This window comes from Sturnira hondurensis, unplaced genomic scaffold (assembly GCF_014824575.4).
Source record: "Sturnira hondurensis isolate 20B ecotype Veracruz unplaced genomic scaffold, ASM1482457v3 Scaffold0001221, whole genome shotgun sequence".
Classification (NCBI taxonomy): Eukaryota; Metazoa; Chordata; class Mammalia; order Chiroptera; family Phyllostomidae; genus Sturnira; species Sturnira hondurensis.
Genome location: NW_028073852.1, coordinates 5,837,185 through 5,858,427, shown reverse-complemented (window position 1 = coordinate 5,858,427; position 21,243 = coordinate 5,837,185). Strand labels below are relative to the sequence as shown.

The following is a 21,243-nucleotide window of genomic DNA, read 5'->3' as shown; positions in this document are numbered from 1 at the left end:
AGAGAAAGAGAGAAATATCAGTGTATGGTTGCCTCTCATTTGTCCCCTGCCGGGAACCAGGAACTGGCCTGCAACCCAGGCATGGACCCTGACTGGGAATCGAACCGTGATTGTGTGGTTCGCAGGCCCATGCTCAATCCACTGAGCTACACCAGCCAGAGCCCAGTTACTAAATTTTAATCCTTTCTCCTGATTTCTGTCTGGTCATTGCAGGTCATGTTATCATAATTTTACTTCCTAAATGTCTCTACATGGCCCAGATCCTCCTCATCCCCATTGCCACTACCGAGGCAATCACCCCTCCCATGGTTTATTGCAAAACCCTTCCTACCACAACTGCTTCATCCAACCACGCTTCCCTTCAGACAGGAAGCTCTGAGAGGTGGGGCTATGCTTATTCTTGACCTGCCACTTAATCTCCAGCCCCAGCACTTAGCAGGAACTCACTAAATATTTTCAAATGAATTAATGAATGCCATTTTACGTCTTCGTCAACATGATATATGTCTTTTAATAGTTTCAGTTGCAGAATGAACATGGAGACACGTCATTTATCTTTGGTGGTAGAATCATCTTATGCAGATTTGGTCATCAACGCAGGAAAAGTAACTTTTGGTGAAGAGAACAGAAACAAGCTGCAGAAAACTCAGAGAGACCAAGAGAAGGAGAAAGTTTCACAGGCTGCATGTGCGTTACTAAATTCAGGGGGAGGAGTGGTCCTGATGGAGATGGCCAACAACGATGAGCATCCTGTGGAGCTGGGACTGGATTTAGAAGAGTCTTTGAGAACACTTATTCAGTCTTCAGATCTGCAGACTTTCTTTGAGACCAAGCAAGAAGGGAGGCATTTTTACCTTTTCGTTAAATCCTGGAGACCTGACCCTTCCTCTGAAGACGATGCCATCAAACCCCGCATTTGCAGTCTAGGATCTTCGCTATACCGTAGATCTGGCACCTCTGTGCTTCTCATGAAACCAAGAGAGGCACTTAATTTCCTGAAAGACAAGGAAAAAAAAACAAAATTTTTGGAGAATGAACCTCCTAACAAAATCCTCAAGGAGTCAAAGCAAGACTCCCGTACATTGACTCCGGCTGAACAAACCTTCCAAAGAGACCAGCTTCAACGTGGTGAAATCCTGCCTTTTCCTGAGTCTCCTTCTGTAGAGTTCAAACAGTTCTCTACAAAACGCATCCAACAATACGTTAAAAACATAATTCCAGAGTACATCTCTGCATTTGCAAACACTGGAAATGGCTATCTTTTTATTGGAGTGGATGATAAGAGCAAAAAAGTTCTGGGATGTGCTAAAGAAAATTTTGACCGTGACTCTTTGAGTGAGATAATAGAGGATGCAATAAACAAATTAATTTGTGTCCATTTTTGCCGATCCCGATGCCAGATAACTTTCACCCTCAAATTCATGGATGTGTTAGAGGAAGGACAGGTATATGGCCATGTTTGTGCCATCAGAGTGCAGCGGTTTTGTTGTGCAGTGTTCTCGGAAGCTCCCAAATCGTGGCTGGTGAGAGGCGGGCAAGTCTGCAGACTGACCACTAAGGAATGGGTAGACATGGTGATGGACAGAGACCCAGGTAAGAGGGGAAAGTCACGCTCGCCTGTCCTTTTTCTGCCTCTCGTACCTTCAAATCAGACAGGTTTTTTTTTTTGTTTCCTGTGGCTCCGAACTTCTCACACCCACTAAATTCTGTGTTTTTTTAATCTCCAAGAATTCTGCCTTCCATACACAATAAAGTTTTGTTGGGTAATTAAAAGCCCAATCAATGTCTTATAATAAGTAATTTTTTTTCACATCAGAAGATGAAAGAAAAATTTGGGAGAATGGTTGCCTTGTGGTAGCTCTTACTGCTTTGGGAGTCATTTATTAAAATTTCACCCAAGCTGAGGAGCTCAGTTGGTTTGAGTGGTGTCCCAGCACACCAAGGTGGCAGGTTCGATCCCTGTTCAAGGTATATACAAGGATCAACCAGTGAATGCATAAATAAGTGAAACAACAAATCTCTAAACATCAATAAATAAAATTTCAGAAACTTTGTGAGCCAGTTGTTAAACATGGTCCGTATAAAAAAATTGTTATTATAAACTTACAATTATATTAAAAACAAGTGTAATAAGTACAAACTCATGACTGCCTAATTATTTACTAATTTTAATACTATCTTTGCTTGTGAGGTCATTTACATCTATTTTATATGTCTGGGGGAAATACCATAAAATGCTGTGCTACTGTGCATTTCTTCCCAAGTCTGCACTTAGCGACATCACATTGGTAGCTTGAAATTGTCCCTGGTGGGAATATTTGCACCAGAGAAATAAACTACGTGTACATCATGTTTATTAAAAGAATGTGCTACATACGAGAAAAATAGAAACAAAATGCTATCTAGACATAGAGAGTGAAGAATTATATTGCACGAGAAGTGCATTCAAACTTCCAAATAATGTCTCTCCATTGCTGGGTTTTGGCAACCTCCATGTGCAATAAACGCACGTGCCTTCACTAGGTGAATGGGGCACTGCCTTGCCGTCACCTCTCAAGTCACACTACCCAGACAGTCACAGGATACCCCTTCTCGTGAGGTCTTTGGGTCGTGAAAAGATGAACTAACATGTCAGGATAACATGTTTTCTCTTTCTTAAGATCTTGAATGCTTGTCCGAAGACTTTGAGTCTCAACTGAGTCTGTCTAGTGGGCCTCCTCGGTGCAGACCAGTGTACTCCAAGAAAGGCCTGGAACATAAGAAAGATCTCCAGCAACTTTTATTTCCAGGTAGCAATTATAGTTTGCCTATTTGACACCAGCCAGTTTCTATGCTGGGATAAGGGGAGGTAAATGGTGAGGCTTGTTTTTTTAAATCCAGAAAGTAACCCTTGCTGGTGTGACTCAGTGGGTTGGGCATTGCCTGTGAATTGAAAAGTGGCTAGTTTGGTTCCCAGTCAGGGCACAAGCATGGATTGATGAGCAGGTCCCTGGTTGGGGGCGTGCGAGAGGCAACCAATCTCTGACTCTCTCATACTTTGATGTTTCTCTCCCTCTCCTTTTCCCTCCCTTCCCCTCTTTTTAAAAATAAATAAATAAAATCTTTTTTAAAATCCTGAAAGTATACTCTGCAAATCTATGTGTACCAGATGACAATGCGACCAGTATATTGGTGATAAATAATTTAGAGGTGATCCTTCACTGACCCTGCCGGTTGAGGCACTACCACATATAGAATCCAGGACTTTAATTGCCCTTAAAGACTTTTGGTCTTCAAGTCTCAAATTACACTGATTATCAGTACTTCTGGTTATTTTACAAAGTACGGATACCTGCCCTGGCTGATGTGGCTCAATGGATTGAGCGCCGGCCTGTGAACTGAAAGGTCCCGGGCTCCATTCCCAGTCAGGGCACATGCCTTGGTTGTGGGCCAGGTCTCCAGATGGGGGCCACGTGAGAGGCAACCGATCCATGTAACTGTCACACATTGATATTTCTATCCCCCTCTCTCTCCCTTCCTCTCTCTCTAAAAGTAAATAAATAAAGTCTTTAAGGGGAAAAAAGGCTGAAATATATTTTTTAAAAGTACATATACTGGATTACTCACTCCAGACTCAATAAATTAGAATATGGGATAGTATCTCATTATGCCTATTTTTTTCCCAAATATTTATTTATTTGTCTTTAGAGGGGGAGGGAAGGAGAGAGGAAGAGAAACATCAATGTATGGTTGCTTCTCGTGCATCCCCTGCTGGGAACTGGCCCCTGCCGGGAACTGACCTGCAACCCAGGCATGTGCCCTGACTGGGAATCGAACCGCGATCGTCTGGTTTGCAGGCCCGCGCTCAATCCACTGAGCTACACCAGCCAGGGCTTCATTATGTGTATTTTTATCAAGCTTACCCACATGATTTTGATGTTCATCCAGATTGGATACTGTAGTTGAACTAGGAGGCACACACAGCACCAAGAGCAAAAAAGTTCCCCACCTTTGCCATATTCTCCAGAGGAGTGCCTGTTATGAATATTAAATGGAATAAAAATTTATGTCAAGATGTAACACTACATAAAATGAAGATCAATCATGAACACATTTAGGGAGACACAACTGTGTTTAACAGCACAACACTTTGGTTCAGAAGCAGGGACAGTGCCTGTTTAAACCCCTACAGTATGACTTTATTCTCGTGCCACATAATTGCTCCTGGCCCCTGTGTGACGGAGGGGGTCTCTTTTGATGGGTGCAGTCTCACCTTGATCTGTGAGGGCTGCCAGAGTTTTGCTTCAAGAGAGGCAGCTCAGGGCCTAACCTCAGGGCCTCCCAGGCGGGAACTGCAGGAGAGTCTGCTCATAAAGGTTTAACATGGCTCCGTCTTCTCTGCAAGTATTTGATGAGCACCTTCTCCCTGGGAGGACTCCTTCTACCTCCATCAGTGGGGTCTGTCCAGAGAAAATTTGAGATTTGAATACTTTGAGAGTAGGAAGGGGAACAGAACTAACATTTCCCAAGCAGCTACAATGAGCCAGGTATTTTATGCTTTTTTATTTATTCTTCACCATAGAGAATATGGTTTTTGTTTGTTTTTTTGTGTTACTGTTGAGAGAACAGACTCTTAGAGAAACAAAGGAATTTCTCAAGGTCATAAACATAATGAATTCATAGGTTTAGAGAAAGTGTACCAGGTTTTCAAGATTTCTTTTCCTTTATTATAAAATAATAGTTACAAAAGAACACATATGAAAAAATTTTTAATTTATCATAAGATTACAATTGAGTGTAAGTATAAGAATTCCTTTTTATCGATTATAATTACTCATAAAATAAATATGATATTGACCTCAAATTTATAATTCCCTCCATATGCAGTGCCGTCAGAAGGCGTGCAATATAAACCTGAATCCCTGTGGCGGGAACTATCCTCAGAGCATAAAGGTCTGAAGAAATTAATAAACAAGCAAATGCATCCTCTCTCCCTGGGAGTTTTGGTCTTTTCTAGAAGCTGGGCTGTGGACCTGAACTTGCCAGAGAAGCCGGAAGTCATCTGTGATGTTCTGCTGGTAACACAGGACAGCGTCCCCATTCTCTATACTGTTCTCAGGGAGCAGGATGCAGACGGGCAGCTGTACTGCACCCGCATAGCCTCTACTTTGAAGCAGAAGCTGGTGAACACGGGTGGCTACACCGGGAAGCTGTATGTCATGCCCAGGGTCCTCCAGCTGAGTCCCGAGAGCCATGCAGAGCCCTCCGAAGGGTCAGGCTCTCTGACTGACTACCCTGAGTCCTATCACCTTGCAGACACCCAGCAAATGACCACCTTGCTGCAGTCCCTGGTGGTTGTCTTACTCGGCTTCAGGTCTTTCCTGAGTGACCAGGTCGGCTGTGAGATTTTAAATCTGCTGACAGCCCAACAGTATAAAATCATCTCAAAAAACCTTCACAAGACCAGAGAATTGTTTATCCACGGCTCACCTGGCACCGGGAAGACCATCATAGCCATGAAGATTATGGAGAAGATCAAGAATATGTTTGGTTGTGAGGAAAATGAAATTCTCTATGTTTGTGAGAACCAACCTTTGAGAGACTTTATCGGGTAAGCCGTTGGATCTTGTCACTAAATGAGGTTCAGTCTGAATTCATTCCATACTTCCCTCTACTCAAATCATTTTGCTCCTTGAGAGTAGGATGGTAAATGGAGCATAGCCACAGTCCTGTGTACACAGGAGTATGAGAGAGCAACTTTCCTCCTTCATATACTTAGAGAAAACCTGAGGGTGTCATTTAAATTTTTAACTGTTCATATTATATTTTTTTCTTTTAATTTTTACAGCAATAAAAATATCTGCTACGCAGTGACCCGGAAAACCTTCATGAGAACTGACATCAAAAATATTAAACACATCATCATCGATGAAGCTCAGAATTTCCGCACTGAAGATGGGGACTGGTATAAGAAGGCAAAAACCATCACTCAGACAGGAAAGGATAATCTGGGAATTCTCTGGATTTTTCTAGACTACTTTCAGACCAGTCACGGGGCTGAAAGTGGCCTCCCCTCTCTCGGATACCAGAATCCAATAGAAGAGCTCACTAAAGTGGTCCGCAATGCAGATCAAATAGCCAACTACCTACAGGAAAGAATGGATGTGGTCAGAGAAAATCCGCCACCTAACATCCCCGCTGGGTCCTTGAAGATGCTCTCTCAAACTGAATGGGTTCAGGGTGTGCCAGGCAAGTGTAAGATTAGAAAGCTCTTGAACTTGGACCAACTGGTGGCTTATATAACACAGAAATGCCAGTTTTTCTTGAAGCAAGGTTATTCCTGCAAGGATATTGCTATGCTTTGCAGCACAGCAAGTGATATAGAAAAATATAAATCTATGCTTCAAACAGCAATGAGGAAGAGAAAGAGTTCTGAGTCCAGTGAGGAAGCTGATTTAATACGGTTCAGAAATGCGTCCGATGTCACGGGCAATCACATCGTGTTGGACAGTGTCCGTCGATTTTCAGGCCTGGAGAGAAACATCGTGTTCGGGGTCGATCCGCAGGCAGCAGAACCAGCTGTTTTCAACAATCTTCTGCTCTGTCTGGCTTCCAGGGCCAGGAAACACCTGTATATTCTGATGCTAATTAAGGAGAGCTGATGGAGACAAAATATTCTCTCTGTCATAGTTTCAGAAAAGGAGTGACTCATCTGCATCATCCAAGCATTATTTCTAACAATGGACCCTTGTAAGAAAATTGGCTTCACACTTCCAGCCAAGATGGAGGCGTAGGCAGACACACTGTGCCTCTTTGTTACCGAACAAAGGGTCCGAGGGGGGGGCAATACTTGGCCCACCGAGGGATGCCAAAAACTGCTACAGAAAACAGGGACCCCTCCCAAGGACGATACTCTAATATCTATAGGGTTCTTCTGTCCGCCGCCNGGCGAGGCAGCGGCTGGAGGACCCAGCGAGGTGGTGGATTGTGGAGCGAGGTGGGCAAGACTATAGTTGGCCAGCAAGGCTACAGCTGGCAGACCCGGTGAGGTGGCGGGTTGCGGACTGAACAGTCACACATCCACGTGCAGATAAACCAGGAGGAACAACTGGGGAGTGAGACAGACTGCACAACCCAGGGCTCCAGTGCAGGGAAATAAAGCCTCAAAGCCCCTGATCGAAAACACTGGTGAGGGTTGAGGTGGCAGCAGGAGAAACACCCAGCCTCACAGTGGAGTTCATTGGAGAGACCCACAGGGTTCTAGAATGTACACAAACCAACCCACCAGGAATCAGCACCAGAACAGACCCAGAGGGGTGGTGTAACCCCCACCTACTAGGTTCGTCTTGCCCGCTGCCAGAGGAAAGACATCTCTCAATGCCAGAGACTGGTGAAAAGGAAAGTAATTATTTATTTAAAAGTTATACAGACTTAGAGTGATGACTTAGTGTCTTCATTAAAATGCTGAAGTTCTTTAGAATACCCACAGACACACGGTTCTTCCTTCTCCTTCTTCCCAGTCTGGGGTACTGCATCTCAGGAGGAGAAGTAGAAGTCCCTGGCTCAGGCAGCCCCTCGGTTCCCGGCACCATCAGCTGTGTTGCTGCCACGATCTCCAGTTAATCCAGAGCCATGTGGCACCTTCTCGTGGCCCACCAGCAGAGTCCTTTCACCCCTTTCCTTCCTATAACTTCTCTGCCTAAGCCACGTGGTCCCCTCTGTGGTGTGGCTGCCATGCCTGGGTTTAAAATACCCACGCCAATCTTCCTCTGCAGCCTCATTTCCGACTCCTCCTACAATCAGTTACACCTGCCAGCATTCCTATATCCTTCCAGCTTTCCTGGGCTGCCACAGTAAGTCTGGGAAGGCGTGGCCCCATGGCGTGGAGCCAATCATCTTCAAGCTCTCACACAGGTGCTGTAACCAGGGGGAGTTGCTTCCCAGTTACATCCTGGGTTGAAGTCACTCCCATTCGCCTTGTTTAAGGCATGGCCACAACTATTTAACATATCCATGAAACCAGTTAAAAGTTATAGCTATATGTCAGGAGCCGACCAACACCTGTCCCTTGACACAGTCGGGACGGATGAGATGCATCTGCACAGCAGAGGCAACTGTGTCTGGATTTTATGTCTATCTCTCCTTGCTTGTCTGTCTTTGAGATTAACAGATGGTGGGATTTTTAGACATCTGTTTTTCAGGCCCAATGATCCGCAGAATTCCAATGAAGTTGTATAAAATGATTTCTTGGCCATAGAACAAAAGTCCCCCCTAATAGGGTAGCCCCTGGATGTCTAAAAGTTGATGGAGTAACTGCCTCTTCTCTACCTTGGACAGGAATATAAATTGATTAGAATTAGACAGACAAAGAAACAGGAGAAGCTGGTTAACTATCACAAGTGAAGCACGCAGAAACAATTACTAAGGAGTTAGAGTTCATAGTAGATAGAGAAACATTTGAGACAGAAAGATAGTTAAGTTAGATACCACAAAGGCCTTGTAATAAATTTCCTGTAACCACTGTCCAGTCTAGCATATCCTTGTGACCCATGCCAAATTCTAAGAACTTTAATTAACTCATCAATGAGACATTTAAAACTCTGTACACACAGCTACTTCTAATTGTCTGATTAATGGCTCTCCTGGTCAAAATAACCTTTGTTTAACATAACTGAATCAATGGAATTTCCTGTACTTTTCCTAGTTACCTCTGTATTGATTTTTTCTGCTTAACTAATCATGCCATGCACCTGTTCTGTTAACATAATGTAACAATCTCTATAAAAATAAAGCTTAAATCAAACTTTGTGAGTTCGGTCAGACCCACAGAGGCTGGCTGTTCTCTGGCATCCAACCGAGTGTCTGACTCTTCATTCGTCACCTGTGCCATCCATCCTTCGAGGACCCTGAGACCTGCCGAGGCTGGACCCCGGCAGCTGTGTTAAATGACCATGCCAGAGGTTAGCTGCAAAGCTGCTGCTGGACAAAACAGCTCTGCATGGCCCTGCTCCATACGTCCCATTCCCCAGCTCAGACTGGTGAGGGGGAGGACATCATATATATTTTTCTCTAATATTTCCTGAACACCCTGAGTTCTGGACCCCATTACCAATCCCTATTTGAGGCCTCCCCTTGGCTGCATGCTGTTACGGAAGGGCCCAATTGGCTTGTGGGTAGCGGGGGAAGTGACTGAAAGCCGGCGGAGAGTGGAGCAAGCGCCATTGTTCCCTCTCGGACCCCTCCTCCATATACATCATTACAACGCAGCACCAACGTGGGTTGCCCCGCCCTGGTGAACACCTAAGGCTCTGTTCCTTACTAACTAACAGGCACTGCAAGACAAAAAAATGGCCCAAATGAAAGAGTAGATCAATATAGGGAACCGATCAGCATGGCAATGGCAAACGTAGCCCAGCACTGATCTGGAAAACCGATCAATGCGAGGGGGTACAGAGGAGTCAGGTGTGCAGATCGGCCTTCCCGTGGGGAACCAGGCCTGCATTGTACCTAGGCTGCTGTGAGACTTGCTTTTGCTAAAACTCCCTCACCCTGAGTTGAGACTGCACACATTTAATGTATATCTCTGAAGCAACTCCCTAAAGTCTGTGCTAAGCTGTTCTAAGGATGAAATGTAACCAAATCAATCCTTTTTATGTTCCCTTGCATTTGCAACTTTTTTCCTTTTTTTGTTACCTGTAAGAAGTAATCACTTAACTAAATCTAGAAATAACAAGAACCTTCTTTGATGTAATGTGACTGGAAAGCAACAAAAGCCTGTCCAGGGGCGGGGGTGGGGGTGGCGCTCTCTCTCAGAGAGTGGCTGTGCCGTCCCTTTTCCTCCACAGGACTTGGTAGTCCGTGTGAATTTGTGTACCGCATCCACGGCACACAGACTCTGGCAGGCTGGAGTCTGCATCAGATCAAAGCTCCAGAAAAAATACAACTAAGCAACGAAGAGATAGCCAACCTATCAGATGCACAGTGCAAAACACTGGTAATCAGGATGCTCACAGCATTGGTTGAATTTGATAGCAAATTAGATGAAAAAATGAAGGCTATGCTAAGTGAAATAAAGGAAAATGTACAGGGAACCAACAGTGTTGGGAAGGAAACTGAGACTCAAATCAACGGTGTGGACCAGAAGGAAGAACGAAACAATGAAAAGGAAGAGGAACCCCGGCCTTATACATGTTGTCTCCCAGCTGAGGCTAACAATAGTCCTTCAGGGGGTTGTGGCTTCGAGCGCTAAAAGCCAGCTGACTCTGAGTGATGGGTGCGTGATAAATGCAGGGACTGCTCGGTGGGCGGGCTCAGTGCTGTACCATTGGGGTGCATGGGTGTGTTAAGATGAATTCGTAGTTTCATCCTGAGAATGCAAGATTCGGTTTAACGTGTGGAAATCAACAAATTGTAACCCAACACATCAACAGATTAATGGAGAAAAATGATATAATGGTCTGAATGGATGTAGAAAAAGCACTTGCTGCTATCTGGCATGCATTCAAGATACAAACTAGGACTAAACAGGAACTTCCTTTTCCTGGGGGAAGGTATGTTTCTTCAGCTCCTGCCAAGCATTACAGTCAGTGGTAAGATGCTGCGAGCTTTCCCTTGAAAGACTGGGGTGTGGATATACTAGGGAAACAAGGCTGGGAAAGAAGAAGGCTTATTCTTGCAAATTCCCCAGAAAAATGGTCACCACTTTGGCTTGCTTGGCCTTTGTGTAGGTAATTTGAGGGGCGGCCTGTTTGGGGACCTGATGAAATGTCGGAAAAGGTAGCGCTCCATCACTCCTAGGGGGCTGGCCAAGGAAGGCACCGTAGGAAGGAGAAACCGGAGCTGGGTGGGCGTGGGTACCCCTAGATGACCAGCTGCTTCAGTCCTTGTTTCTCCGTCACCAGGTACAACAGGGCAGCCCATCCTTTGATGTTTCTCTCCCTCTCTCTTTCCCTTCCCCTCTAAACTCTCCTTCCCGGACTTCCGCCAAGATGGAGGCATAGGTGGAAACACTGTGCCTTCTCCCACAAGCAAGTTTGAATACAACAAAGGTTTGGAGAACAAAGACACAGCCAAAGGACAGAAAATTGAATTATATGGAAGTCCGACTACATCTAACTGTGCAACCTGGACGGTAAGAGGGGTGGACGGCGGTGGCACACTCGTGTGCAGTGGGACGAAAAGCGTGGGCCCTGCGACAGTGGCAGCTGCGGCACCTGTAGCTGCGTCGGCGAGAAGCGGCAGGCGGCAGACAAGACGCCATTGTCCCTCTTTGACCCCGCCCCCACATACAATGTCACAACCCAGCGACTGAGTTGCCCTGCGCTAGTGAACACCTAGGGCTCTGCTCCTGATACATAACAGGCACGAACAGCCCAAAAGATGGTGCAAGAAGAACTCAAAGTCCCAGAGCTGATAACTCTCAGCGACCGAGAAATTGCCAGCCTCTCAGAAGCACAATTCAAGACACTGTTTATCAGGATGCTCACAGAACTGGTTGATTATAGTCACAAATTAGAGGAACATATGAAGGCTAAACTAATTGAAACGAAGGGAGATGTCCAGGAAACCAATAGCGATGGAAAGGAAACTGGGACTCAAATCAATGGAATGGATCAGAAGGAAGAACAAAGCATCCAACCAGAAAGGAATGAAGACACAAGAATTCAAAAAAACGAGGAGAGGCTTAGGAACCTCCAGGACATCTTTAAACGTTCCAACATCTAGATTATAGGGGTACCAGAAGGGGAAAAGAAACAGCCACGAGTGGAAAACTTATTTGAACAAATAATAAAGGAGAACTTCCCCAGTCTGGCAAAGGAAATAGACTTCCAGGAAATCCAGGAAGCTCAGAGAGTCCCAAAGAAGTTGGACCCAAGAAGGAACACACCAAGGCACATCATAATTACATTAGCCAAGACTAAAATGAAGGAGAGAATCCTAGAAGCAGCAAGGGATAAGGGGACAGTCACCTACAAAGGAGTACCCATCAGACTGTCAGCGGATTTCTCAAAAGAGACCTTACAGGCAAGAAGGGGCTGGAAAGAAGTATTCCAAGTCATGAAATCCAAAGACCTACAGCCAAGATTGCTTTATCCAGCAAAACTTTCATTTAGAATGGAAGGACAGATAAAGTGCTTCTCAGATAAGGTCAAGTTCAAGGAGTTCCTCATCACCAAGCCCTTATTATATGAAATGCTAAAGGGACTTATATAAGAAAAAGAAGATGAAAAATATGAACAATGAAAGGACAGCAAACTCACAGTTATTAACAACCACACCTAAAACAAAAGCAAACCAAGAGGACAGCTAGATCAGGAGTGGAACCATAGAAATGAAGAACACATGGAGGGTTAGCAACAGGGGAGTGGGAGGAGGAGAAGGGGGGAGAAGGCACAGAAAATAGCATAGAGGGTAGGTAGAAAATAGATGGGGGGAGGGCAAGAATAGTGGGGGAAATATAGAACCTAAAGAACTTGAGACACGTGGTTATAAACTAAGGGGGGGGAGAATGGTGGGGGAGGGGTGTGCAGGTGGAGGGGAATGAAGGGGGGAATACAACAACTGTAATGGTATAATCAATAAAATATATTTAAAAAAATAAAAATAAATAAACTCTCCTTCCCTTCCCCTCTAAATTTAAATAAATTTAATTTAATTTAAAAAAGAGCAACCCGGATGAATGCGGCCGATCTGGGGGAGGGAGTCCAAGAGGGGCCCCAGTGGGAAGCTGGTGCATCTGCAACCACGTGAGCCCTGTATTAGGCCAGAGAAGAGAGTTGAGCAAAAGGCCTACAGCTGGGAAAAGGAGAGGAAGGAGAAGGGGGAGAGGAGAAGGAGAGTGCGCGCTAAGCGGGGAGCGGACAGGCAAAGAGAGGGAGGGAGGAGGAGCAGAAAGATCCCAAGACCCAGTTTCCTTTTCTCCTGACTCAGGCCCCAAGGCCTGTCTGCCTCCGGGGTCCACCAAAGCAGGCCCCACCGTGGGCGCAGTCTCAGTTCGAATCCTGTGTTCTCTGGGCGAGTTGTGAAAGTCAGAGCCACAGCGGCCAAAGAGCAGTGGTGGAATTCTCCCTTCCCTCATTTAGGGGCGGGCTGGCCTCCTCCTGGGGAGGGGGTGGACGTCGGACCGGACCCCGCAGTCCGTGAGCCCGGTGGTCCAGGCGGGAAAGGTCTGGGGTCCTCTCCCGGCCACGGCTTCCAGAGCGCGGGGCCCTGCGAAGCTCCGAAATCGTTTTGTTTCTGATACTCTTGACTCATTTTGCTCAACTGCTAAAAAAAGAAAAGAAAAGTAAAAGCAATGCTAGGCACCCAGGGGTAACCAGGGATGTCTGTACTCTCCGACTCCGGAGACGCCCCTCCACCCCGCTGAGTGCGCGGAGCGAGCGCAGGGGGACCCTGCCGGGGTGTCTCTTGGGCGTGGGGGAATATAAGGACCGTTCCCGCGTCTCCAAGACTGGAGGGCCGGGCGAGTTGGCCCCTACGCCTGGCTCCACACGGCCTCAGCTTCTCTCCAGCCACGATGAACTCGCCCGGTCCTACTTTCCCCGGCGCGGGCGCGAGGGGTGGGGGAGAAAGAGAGCGCATCCTCCACCAGCTCTGCGCTTCCGGAGCTTTCCTCTCCCGCAGGGGAAACCCGGCCTTTTAGCTGGAGATTGAATAGCAACTTACATGGAAACTGCAGACTGTGGGGTCTTCGGGGGCAGGGGGAGAGCGGGGGTGTTTACTTGACTGGTGGGTCAGGGCAGAAGTCGCCCCTGCCTGGGTCAGAGAGCGCTGAGTAGGGCACCAGGAGCCAGAGCGGAGTTCAAGGGCGTCTAAAGCAGGGTCTGTACAATCAGTACAAATGTTTAGGTGAGTCCTGGGGGTTGGGGGGGTTGGGGGGAGTCTGTTATTACTGCAATTGCATGGGATTCATTTGGGGGGCGTTAATATTTACATAGTATGTCTTTATAACTTTTCTTTCATTTTTTGTGTCCATATATTTCATATACATTCCCTTTAGATGGGATATATTTTAGTTTTTAAAGATTTCATTGATTTATTTATAGAGAGAGGTGAAGAGAAGGAGAAAAAGGAAAGGAAACATCAATTAGTTGCCTTTTGCATGCCCGTTACCGGGGAGCTGGTCCGCAACCCAGGCATGTGCCCTGACTGGGAATCGAACTGCTAATGCTGCCACACCCACGGAGCCACACCAGCCAGGGCTGTTTGAGTTTTAATTTTGGTTTGTTCTTTTCTGTTATCCGGTATCCATCTCAGTCTTTCAACTGGGGCGTGGAGTCCATTTCCATCTGGTGTGATTACTGAGGTGTTTGGGTTTATGCTCATATATGTATCCTTTGCTATTTGTTTTATAGTTAGCCTGTGTATTTTATGTTCCACTTTCCCCCTTCCTTCTGGATTAGTCAAATCTTCATAAGTGTTCCATTCCCTCACTTGCATATTAGTTCATTCTTTTGCCGGCCGTATAAAGGTTACGTTAGAAGTGATGACATGCATTTTTGGCCTCCTGCATTCTAACGTGGTTTATTACTTTGACCACTTTTGCAAGTATGCTAGGCATTTACATTCACTTGCCACTTTCTGCTTTTTTTCTTTGCTCTTGTTGTTATTTAATAATTTAATAAGCACACTTTTAATCTCTGAGTCCTTTTTGTTTTATACAGCAATATGCATTAACATTCACCCACATACCCTTTTGGTAAGGTTGAACCTATTTAAAAATAAAAGTAAATAACATAACCCGGTTCAGGCATCACCTCATTTAGAAATAAATCTGACCTCTACTGGCCTTGGCCATGCGTCTCCTGGGTGCCCGTGACCCCTGCATTGTTCTTCCCTTTCACATCACAGAATCACAATGGTCTTCTTGTCTCTGAGTATGCCAGTCAGTGATGAGCCCCTTAGAACCGGAAACCGTGTTACATTTACGTGACCAGCACCCAGCCCAGAACCTGGAACAAGATAAGCTTCCTAATACTGACTGAACGAACGCATCTAAGAATGGTCATCGTCTCCTCTGAGCATGTTCTGAATGTTCCAATCCTCTCCTCTCAGACACATCGGGGACGGTTCGGGGTGCTCCAGAAGCCCTCTGCAGGGAGCCCTAAATCCTCAGCCCTGTGAAGGGCTCAGAGTTAACCCATCGAGAAATGCCATCGCTCTGTCTCTGTCTCTGTCTCTGTCTGTCCCAAGGGGCATGGCGCCTTTCGTAAGTGGGCCTAGTGAGCCCATGCTGTTGTCCGAAGAGGAAATCAAGGCGTCATCTGTGACACTTGCCCAGTTTCTCAGAACAGCCTCCCAGTTCTCTCCCCACAAGCACAAAATACAGACCGTGGGGCAAACCCAGCCTGCTCCCTGCTTCAGTTCGGTTGAAAAAATCTAAAGGAGTAGAATCTAAAATCTAAAATCTAAAAAATCTCTAGATTTTTTCGGTTGAAAAAATCTAAATCTAATCTAAAAATCTAAATCTAAAATCTAAAACCAGCAGGAGCCTGCGCCACACCCGTCCAGTCCGTCACCGCAGTCTGCTCCCCGGGCGAGGACAGGACCGCACAGCCTGAGACAGGGCAGGCTCACCAAGGACACATCCCGAGTCGGAAAGCCTCACAAACACCCAGAAATCGAAGCTTTGTTGCAGTCTCTATAATAACTTATTGATGTTTTGGGGTGGTTTTTTTTTTTTTTTGCCTAGTGTATTCTTATGCGAACAACTGAGCTCTGAAGCCTGAGTGTCCCCAGGTAACGATGTCAGCTGTTTTTAAAGAACCTTGTTGAAAGCAGACAGTGTTTGCCACCTACCTGAAATCAGGGAGACGCTCAGCAGTGTGTTTCCCTGGGAGACAGTCGGGTGAGGTTGTTTACCTTTGTGACCCCTCTGAAGGGGTCGGTGTGGTGTGTGGCCCGGTCCCGATGGTAGCGGGACGTGAGAGATGCTACAGCCTCTATATGTGTGGCAGTTTGATCGTTGAATCTGCTTTCTTTATTATATTAGAAAAACCTGCACTTGTGCCTTACAGTTTTTAAAAAAGATTTTTTCAATTTATTTTTAGAGAGTGAGGAAGGGAGGGAGAAAGAGAGGGAGAGAAACATCAACGTGTGGTTGCCTCTAGTGCACCCCCTACAGGGGACCTGACCTGCAACCCAGGCATGTGCCTTGACGGGGAATCAAACCGGTGACCCTTTGGTTCACAGGCCGGCACTCAATCCACTGGGCCACAGCAGCCAGGGTTGTGCTTTACGTTTTTAACAGCAGGTAAGACATCTTCCAGGTAGTAGCCCAAGAAACCTTCACGAAAAAGCAACTTTGAGTCGAGGCAACATGTCATCACTGACAAACCTAAGAATGTCCACACTGGCGACATGGACCGCTACGAAAGGGGGAAAATCATTCAAAGGAGAAAGGGTTGCCCAGGAATATTCTTTGGGTTGTCATGGGCCACTTTCTGACTGGATGATGGGCAGGCGGTGGTGTGGACGCAGGTTGCCCACAGCAGCTCCACTTCTGAGAACCTTTGAGCCCCTCTCTGAAAGACGGTGCTTCTCAAACTGTGCGACGTTATGTGCATACGAATCCCATGGAGATCGTGCCGACATTTTGATTCAGGAGGCCTGGGATGGAGCCTGATATTCTGCATTTTTAAGGAGCTCCCAGCGGTGCTAACACTGTGGTCCACAGGCCACATTCTCAGTGCCGACGCCCTAGCAGATGCCAAGAAAGTAAAGGCATCTCAAACTCATTAACTGGTGACCCCTGCTGAGTCCAGGCATCAGTCAGCCAAACCTAACATGGCGTGAACAAGCCCCAGCATCAACACATTCAATCCCAGCTGAGTGCCCAGGATTCGAGGCGGATCAGGCCTTTGAGTCCACCCTCCTCCGTGGAACATCTTCATGCACGGCCACGCTTGCTCCCCAGGCTCCGCTCGTAAACACTGATGAGGTGCTGAAACTTTCACCTACAGGCTGCCTCCTCCAGGACAGGACGCCCCTCTGGGCGGAGCTGGGATCTAACTCCTATTACGGGGTGGGTTGGGGGTTGAGCCGTGAGGAACATCAGCATCAGGTGGGGAGGCGGCAGGCCCAGTCCGAGCGCTTTTTGGCCTGGGAACGTCACTTCCCTTAGGCGTGGTGTGCTACCTCCCTAGAGGTGTTTGGGGGTCCAGAGTTCTCAGCACCTACCCAAACATCCTTATTTTGTGTCTCAGGAAGTCCTTCCTTCCACACCAGCTCCCTTCTCTTAGTGCAGAAAATCTGCTGTGGTTGTCGACTTCTGGACTCAGCAACCCCGACAACCACGGGGCTCAGGCCACGGCTGCTCTGCCACTGCAGGGCTAGAGGGGCCCCTCCCGAACGGCCAGCGGGGCTTTCCATGGGTCCTCTCAGCCGCACAGTCTTGTCCACGATCTCTCTTTTTTCCCCACTGTTTATATTTCCCAGAGCTACCAGAAAGGGAGTTTACTCCACAAATCTTTATAATCACTATTGTGGCCATAGAAACTAAATGCCACAAGTGATTTCCCAGTGCCTTCCCCCCGCCTTCACTTCATTCTGTGCTACTTTCTGATAAACAGCCACCACCCAGCGTGTGCATGGGTGTGTAACCACTATCAGGTAGTCTGGAACTATACCCACCAACGCCACGTTGGTTTTTGCTGCTGCGGTAAGGGGGAGAGGAATTAGGGAAGAGAAGAAAAATGAGATAGAATTTCCCTATCTATGTAAAAGTTTCTTTTATTTAAAAAAACGTTTGAAGCAAATATGAAAACATGATAGCACTTATAAATCCTAGATAGCAAAGATTTAGTATACATAAGTTTTTCACTTTTTGTATTGTTTAAATTGCACCCCTCCTTACTCACCATGCATCACTATTCATTACAGTAACAAGGCGCTTGGGGTACAGGTTTGTAGAAAACTCAGAAAGTAATTCATAAAACCATTGCATCAACAAGTAAAAACACATGCACGGCAAACTCACATCAGTAAATACCCCAAATTATTATATAGCACCAAACCCCAAACCCATAAAAAGCAAAAGCTGTCTTTTTCTCACCTGCGTCCCCTCACACTCATGTGCCTTTCTGGAGAGCCGAAAGCTCTCACCCTTTTTTTCGTACACTTGCCAAGATATTTAACACACACATCTCGGTATCAATTCTGTAAGTCAAAGAACCACTTTTAGAACATCCCTTTGTTTACCATGCGATACGTCTCAAGGATGCTGGCAGGTGAACACTTCAGAGTATTGCAGTGTGTTGACAGGAGTCAGTTCAACCCATTGAGGCAGCTACTGACTACTGTCTTGCAGTCTATGCTATTAAAAATATGGTGAAGTTCCCGGAACTGCACAGAAGTCATTGCGCATGTTTGAGCACCTGGAGAATGAATTCCTAAAAGAAGAACTGGTAGCTAAAGGAATACGTGCATTTAAAATTTGGGTAGCTACTGCCGGATTGTTCTTGCTAGAAGTTGTACTGCTTTGTAGCAATGTATACCAGTGCTTTTCCCCTGCCAGACGGTAAAATCCTCCAGTTGGAACTTAGTGGTTTTTGTCAACCTAATGCATGGAAAAGAGTGTTTTGTTGCTGTAACTTTTTAAAAAAGATTTGACTTATTTTTAAACAGAAGGGAAGGGAGAGAGAACGAGAGGGAGAGAAACACATCGATGTGTGAGATACATCGATTGGTTACCTCTCCAACTGGGGACCTGGCCCACAACACGGGCGTGGGCCCTGACTGGGAATTGAACCAGCGACCCTTCCGTTCGCAGGCCGGCACTCAGTCCACTGAGCCACGCCAGCCAGGGCTGTTGTGATTTTTAATTGGTACTGCTATCTCATGGTTAAAGAACGATTTTAAATTCCTTTTCTGGATTCTTCTGCCTAGTTACATCCTTTGTCCATTTTTCTTTGGGGATCTTAACATTTTTCTCTTTGATTTTTAGAAAGTCCTTTAAAAATAAGGAGTAAACTATTTGTCTATGATTTTTGTTGCAAATATTTTTCCAGTGTTCTGTTTGTTTCTTGACCTGTTTTCATACTGTTTTTGCTACAGAGATAACTGTTTCAAAAAGTCAATATTTTCTTTCATGGTTTCTGATTGCAGGCCACACTTAGGCCTTCCATATACCAAGATTATAAAAATGGCCTATTTTTGTTCCATGTACTTCCATAGTTCCATATTTTTACATTCAAGTGTGGAATCCACCTGGAATTTATTTTGGTGTCAGTTGTGATTTATGGCTCAAACCTAATTTTTTTTTTGCAGCTAGGTACCCACGTCATTTAGCATCATTTAGCAAATAATCTGTATTTCCCCCATGACTTTGAATGCACCTTTAACATATGCTACCTTCCCACACATATTTGAATTTATTTTTGAACTTTCTAGTCTGCTCAATTCCTACCACACAACATAACTACATTAATTATTGTAGCTTCATGTTTCAACATGTGGTAATGCTGATTAGTCTTGGTTTTTTCCCATTTTTAGATTTTTTTCCTGGATATTCTTGCTTTATGTTTTTCAATGAACTTTAAAATCATTTTGATGCCTTGGGGAAAGATCTGTTGCATTTTTATTGGATGACATTTAATTGAAAGATTAACTTAGTGAAAATGGATAGATTTATGATTCTGAGTCTTCTCATCCAAAAACACACTGTGCTTTTATCTGTTCAAATTCCCTTTTGTGTTCTTCAGTTTCACTTTATAGTTTTATTCATAAAGAGCTTGTATCTTTCTTGTTACAGTTATTCTTAATTATTTTATCTCTTTTGTTGGAATTACTATTGGACTTTTTCTTTCATTATCTCCTCTAACTAAATGTAGTTTGCATATGGGAAGGCCATTGGACTCTTTGGCAATTAACAAATAATACATATAGGTTCACCTTATATTCTACTGACTTATTTATTTGACCTTCTTTCTTGAAACCACTACATTTTCCTCTGTTTATGTTTTTCTTACCAAAGTACATTATTCAGTAATACTTTCAGGGATGGGCTATGAATGATTAAAAGAAAATCCCCAAGTTGTTGCAAGTCTGAAAATATATTTCTTTTGCCCTCAGCTTTGAGTGATAGTTGGACGGGGGAGAGAAGACTAGGATCCAAACCCCCAAACCTGAAGAGGAGAAACTTCCAACCCACAGATATGCACGAAGCTCTCAACAACCCCAACCACAAGAATTTTCCTTAATTGCCAAAGACCATCATCGTTATTTTTCTGAAGTCAATAATAAAGAGAAAATCTGGTCAGCTATCAGAGAAAGATGACATTACGTGCAGAGGGACAAAAGATGAAGACGGCAGATGTGTCGTTGGAAAGGACACAAGACAGAAGACATCGGGGCAACATACTTAACTCACTGAAAAATAAAACTATCAACCTAGACCTACACCCAGCAAAGCTGTTGCAAAAACAAAGGTGAGATAAAGATTTTTATAGATACAAAATCTGAATGAATGTATCAGCAGCGGACCTGCAGTATTAGAAGGGTTAAAGACACTTCTCGAAGCAGAAGGGAAATCATGCAAGATGGAAATCTAGATTCATACAAAGGAATAAAACCACCAGAAACGGTACTGCATTGGTAAGAATAAAAAACTTTTTTTTGTAGTATTTAAATGTCTTTAAAACATGAGTGGCTGCTTATAGTAAAACTGATATCAACATGTTATGGGTTTTATAACACATATAGAGGTAAAATCTATCTCAACAAGAGCACAAAGGCTTGCAAAGAAAAAATGGAAGCATGGCACCGTAAAGTTCATATACATAACGTGGCGTAACATCCATTGAAGGTGGACTGCGCTACGTTGAAAAACATATACCGACTTCCGCCAAGATGGAGGCATAGGTGGAAACACTGTGCCTTCTCCCACAACCAAGTTTGAATAAAACAAAGGTTTGGAGAAACAAAGACACAACCAAAGGACAGAAAATTGAATTATACGGAAGTCCGACTACATCTAACCGTTCAACGGGGACGGTAAGAGGGGCGGAGCCAACAGCGAGCAGGGTCGGGGCGGACGAGAACCAGCTGGGGTGCTGGGCAGACCGCGGGCGCATATTCGCGCACAGTGAGACAGACCATGCAGGCCCCAGGGGGCGAGGGCTGACGGCGGTGGCACACTCGCGAGCAGTGGGACGAAACGCGTGGGCCAGGTGACGGCAGCAACTGCGGCACCGGTGAGGGCCGTGGCAGCAGGCGGCGGACAGGACGCCATAGTCCCTCTTTGACCCCGCCCCCACATACAGCATC

General features: G+C 45.5%; 1 protein-coding gene across 4 annotated transcripts in view; it reads left to right on the top strand.

Annotated features, from left to right (window-relative positions):
* The window catches only part of SLFN11 (schlafen family member 11), a 28,154-nt gene extending 7,241 nt beyond the window's left edge, over positions 1-20,913 (top strand). For all 4 annotated transcript variants that reach the window (XM_037066745.1, XM_037066727.1, XM_037066735.1 and 1 more), the window contains 5 exons: positions 518-1,593; positions 2,661-2,789; positions 4,867-5,590; positions 5,828-6,794; positions 20,903-20,913. In XM_037066745.1, the coding sequence (XP_036922640.1) occupies positions 531-1,593; positions 2,661-2,789; positions 4,867-5,590; positions 5,828-6,641 (2,730 nt within the window). In that variant the 5' untranslated portion in view covers positions 518-530 and the 3' untranslated portion in view covers positions 6,642-6,794; positions 20,903-20,913. The remainder of the gene's footprint in view (positions 1-517; positions 1,594-2,660; positions 2,790-4,866; positions 5,591-5,827; positions 6,795-20,902) is intronic.
* Positions 20,914-21,243: the final 330 nt, after the last annotated feature.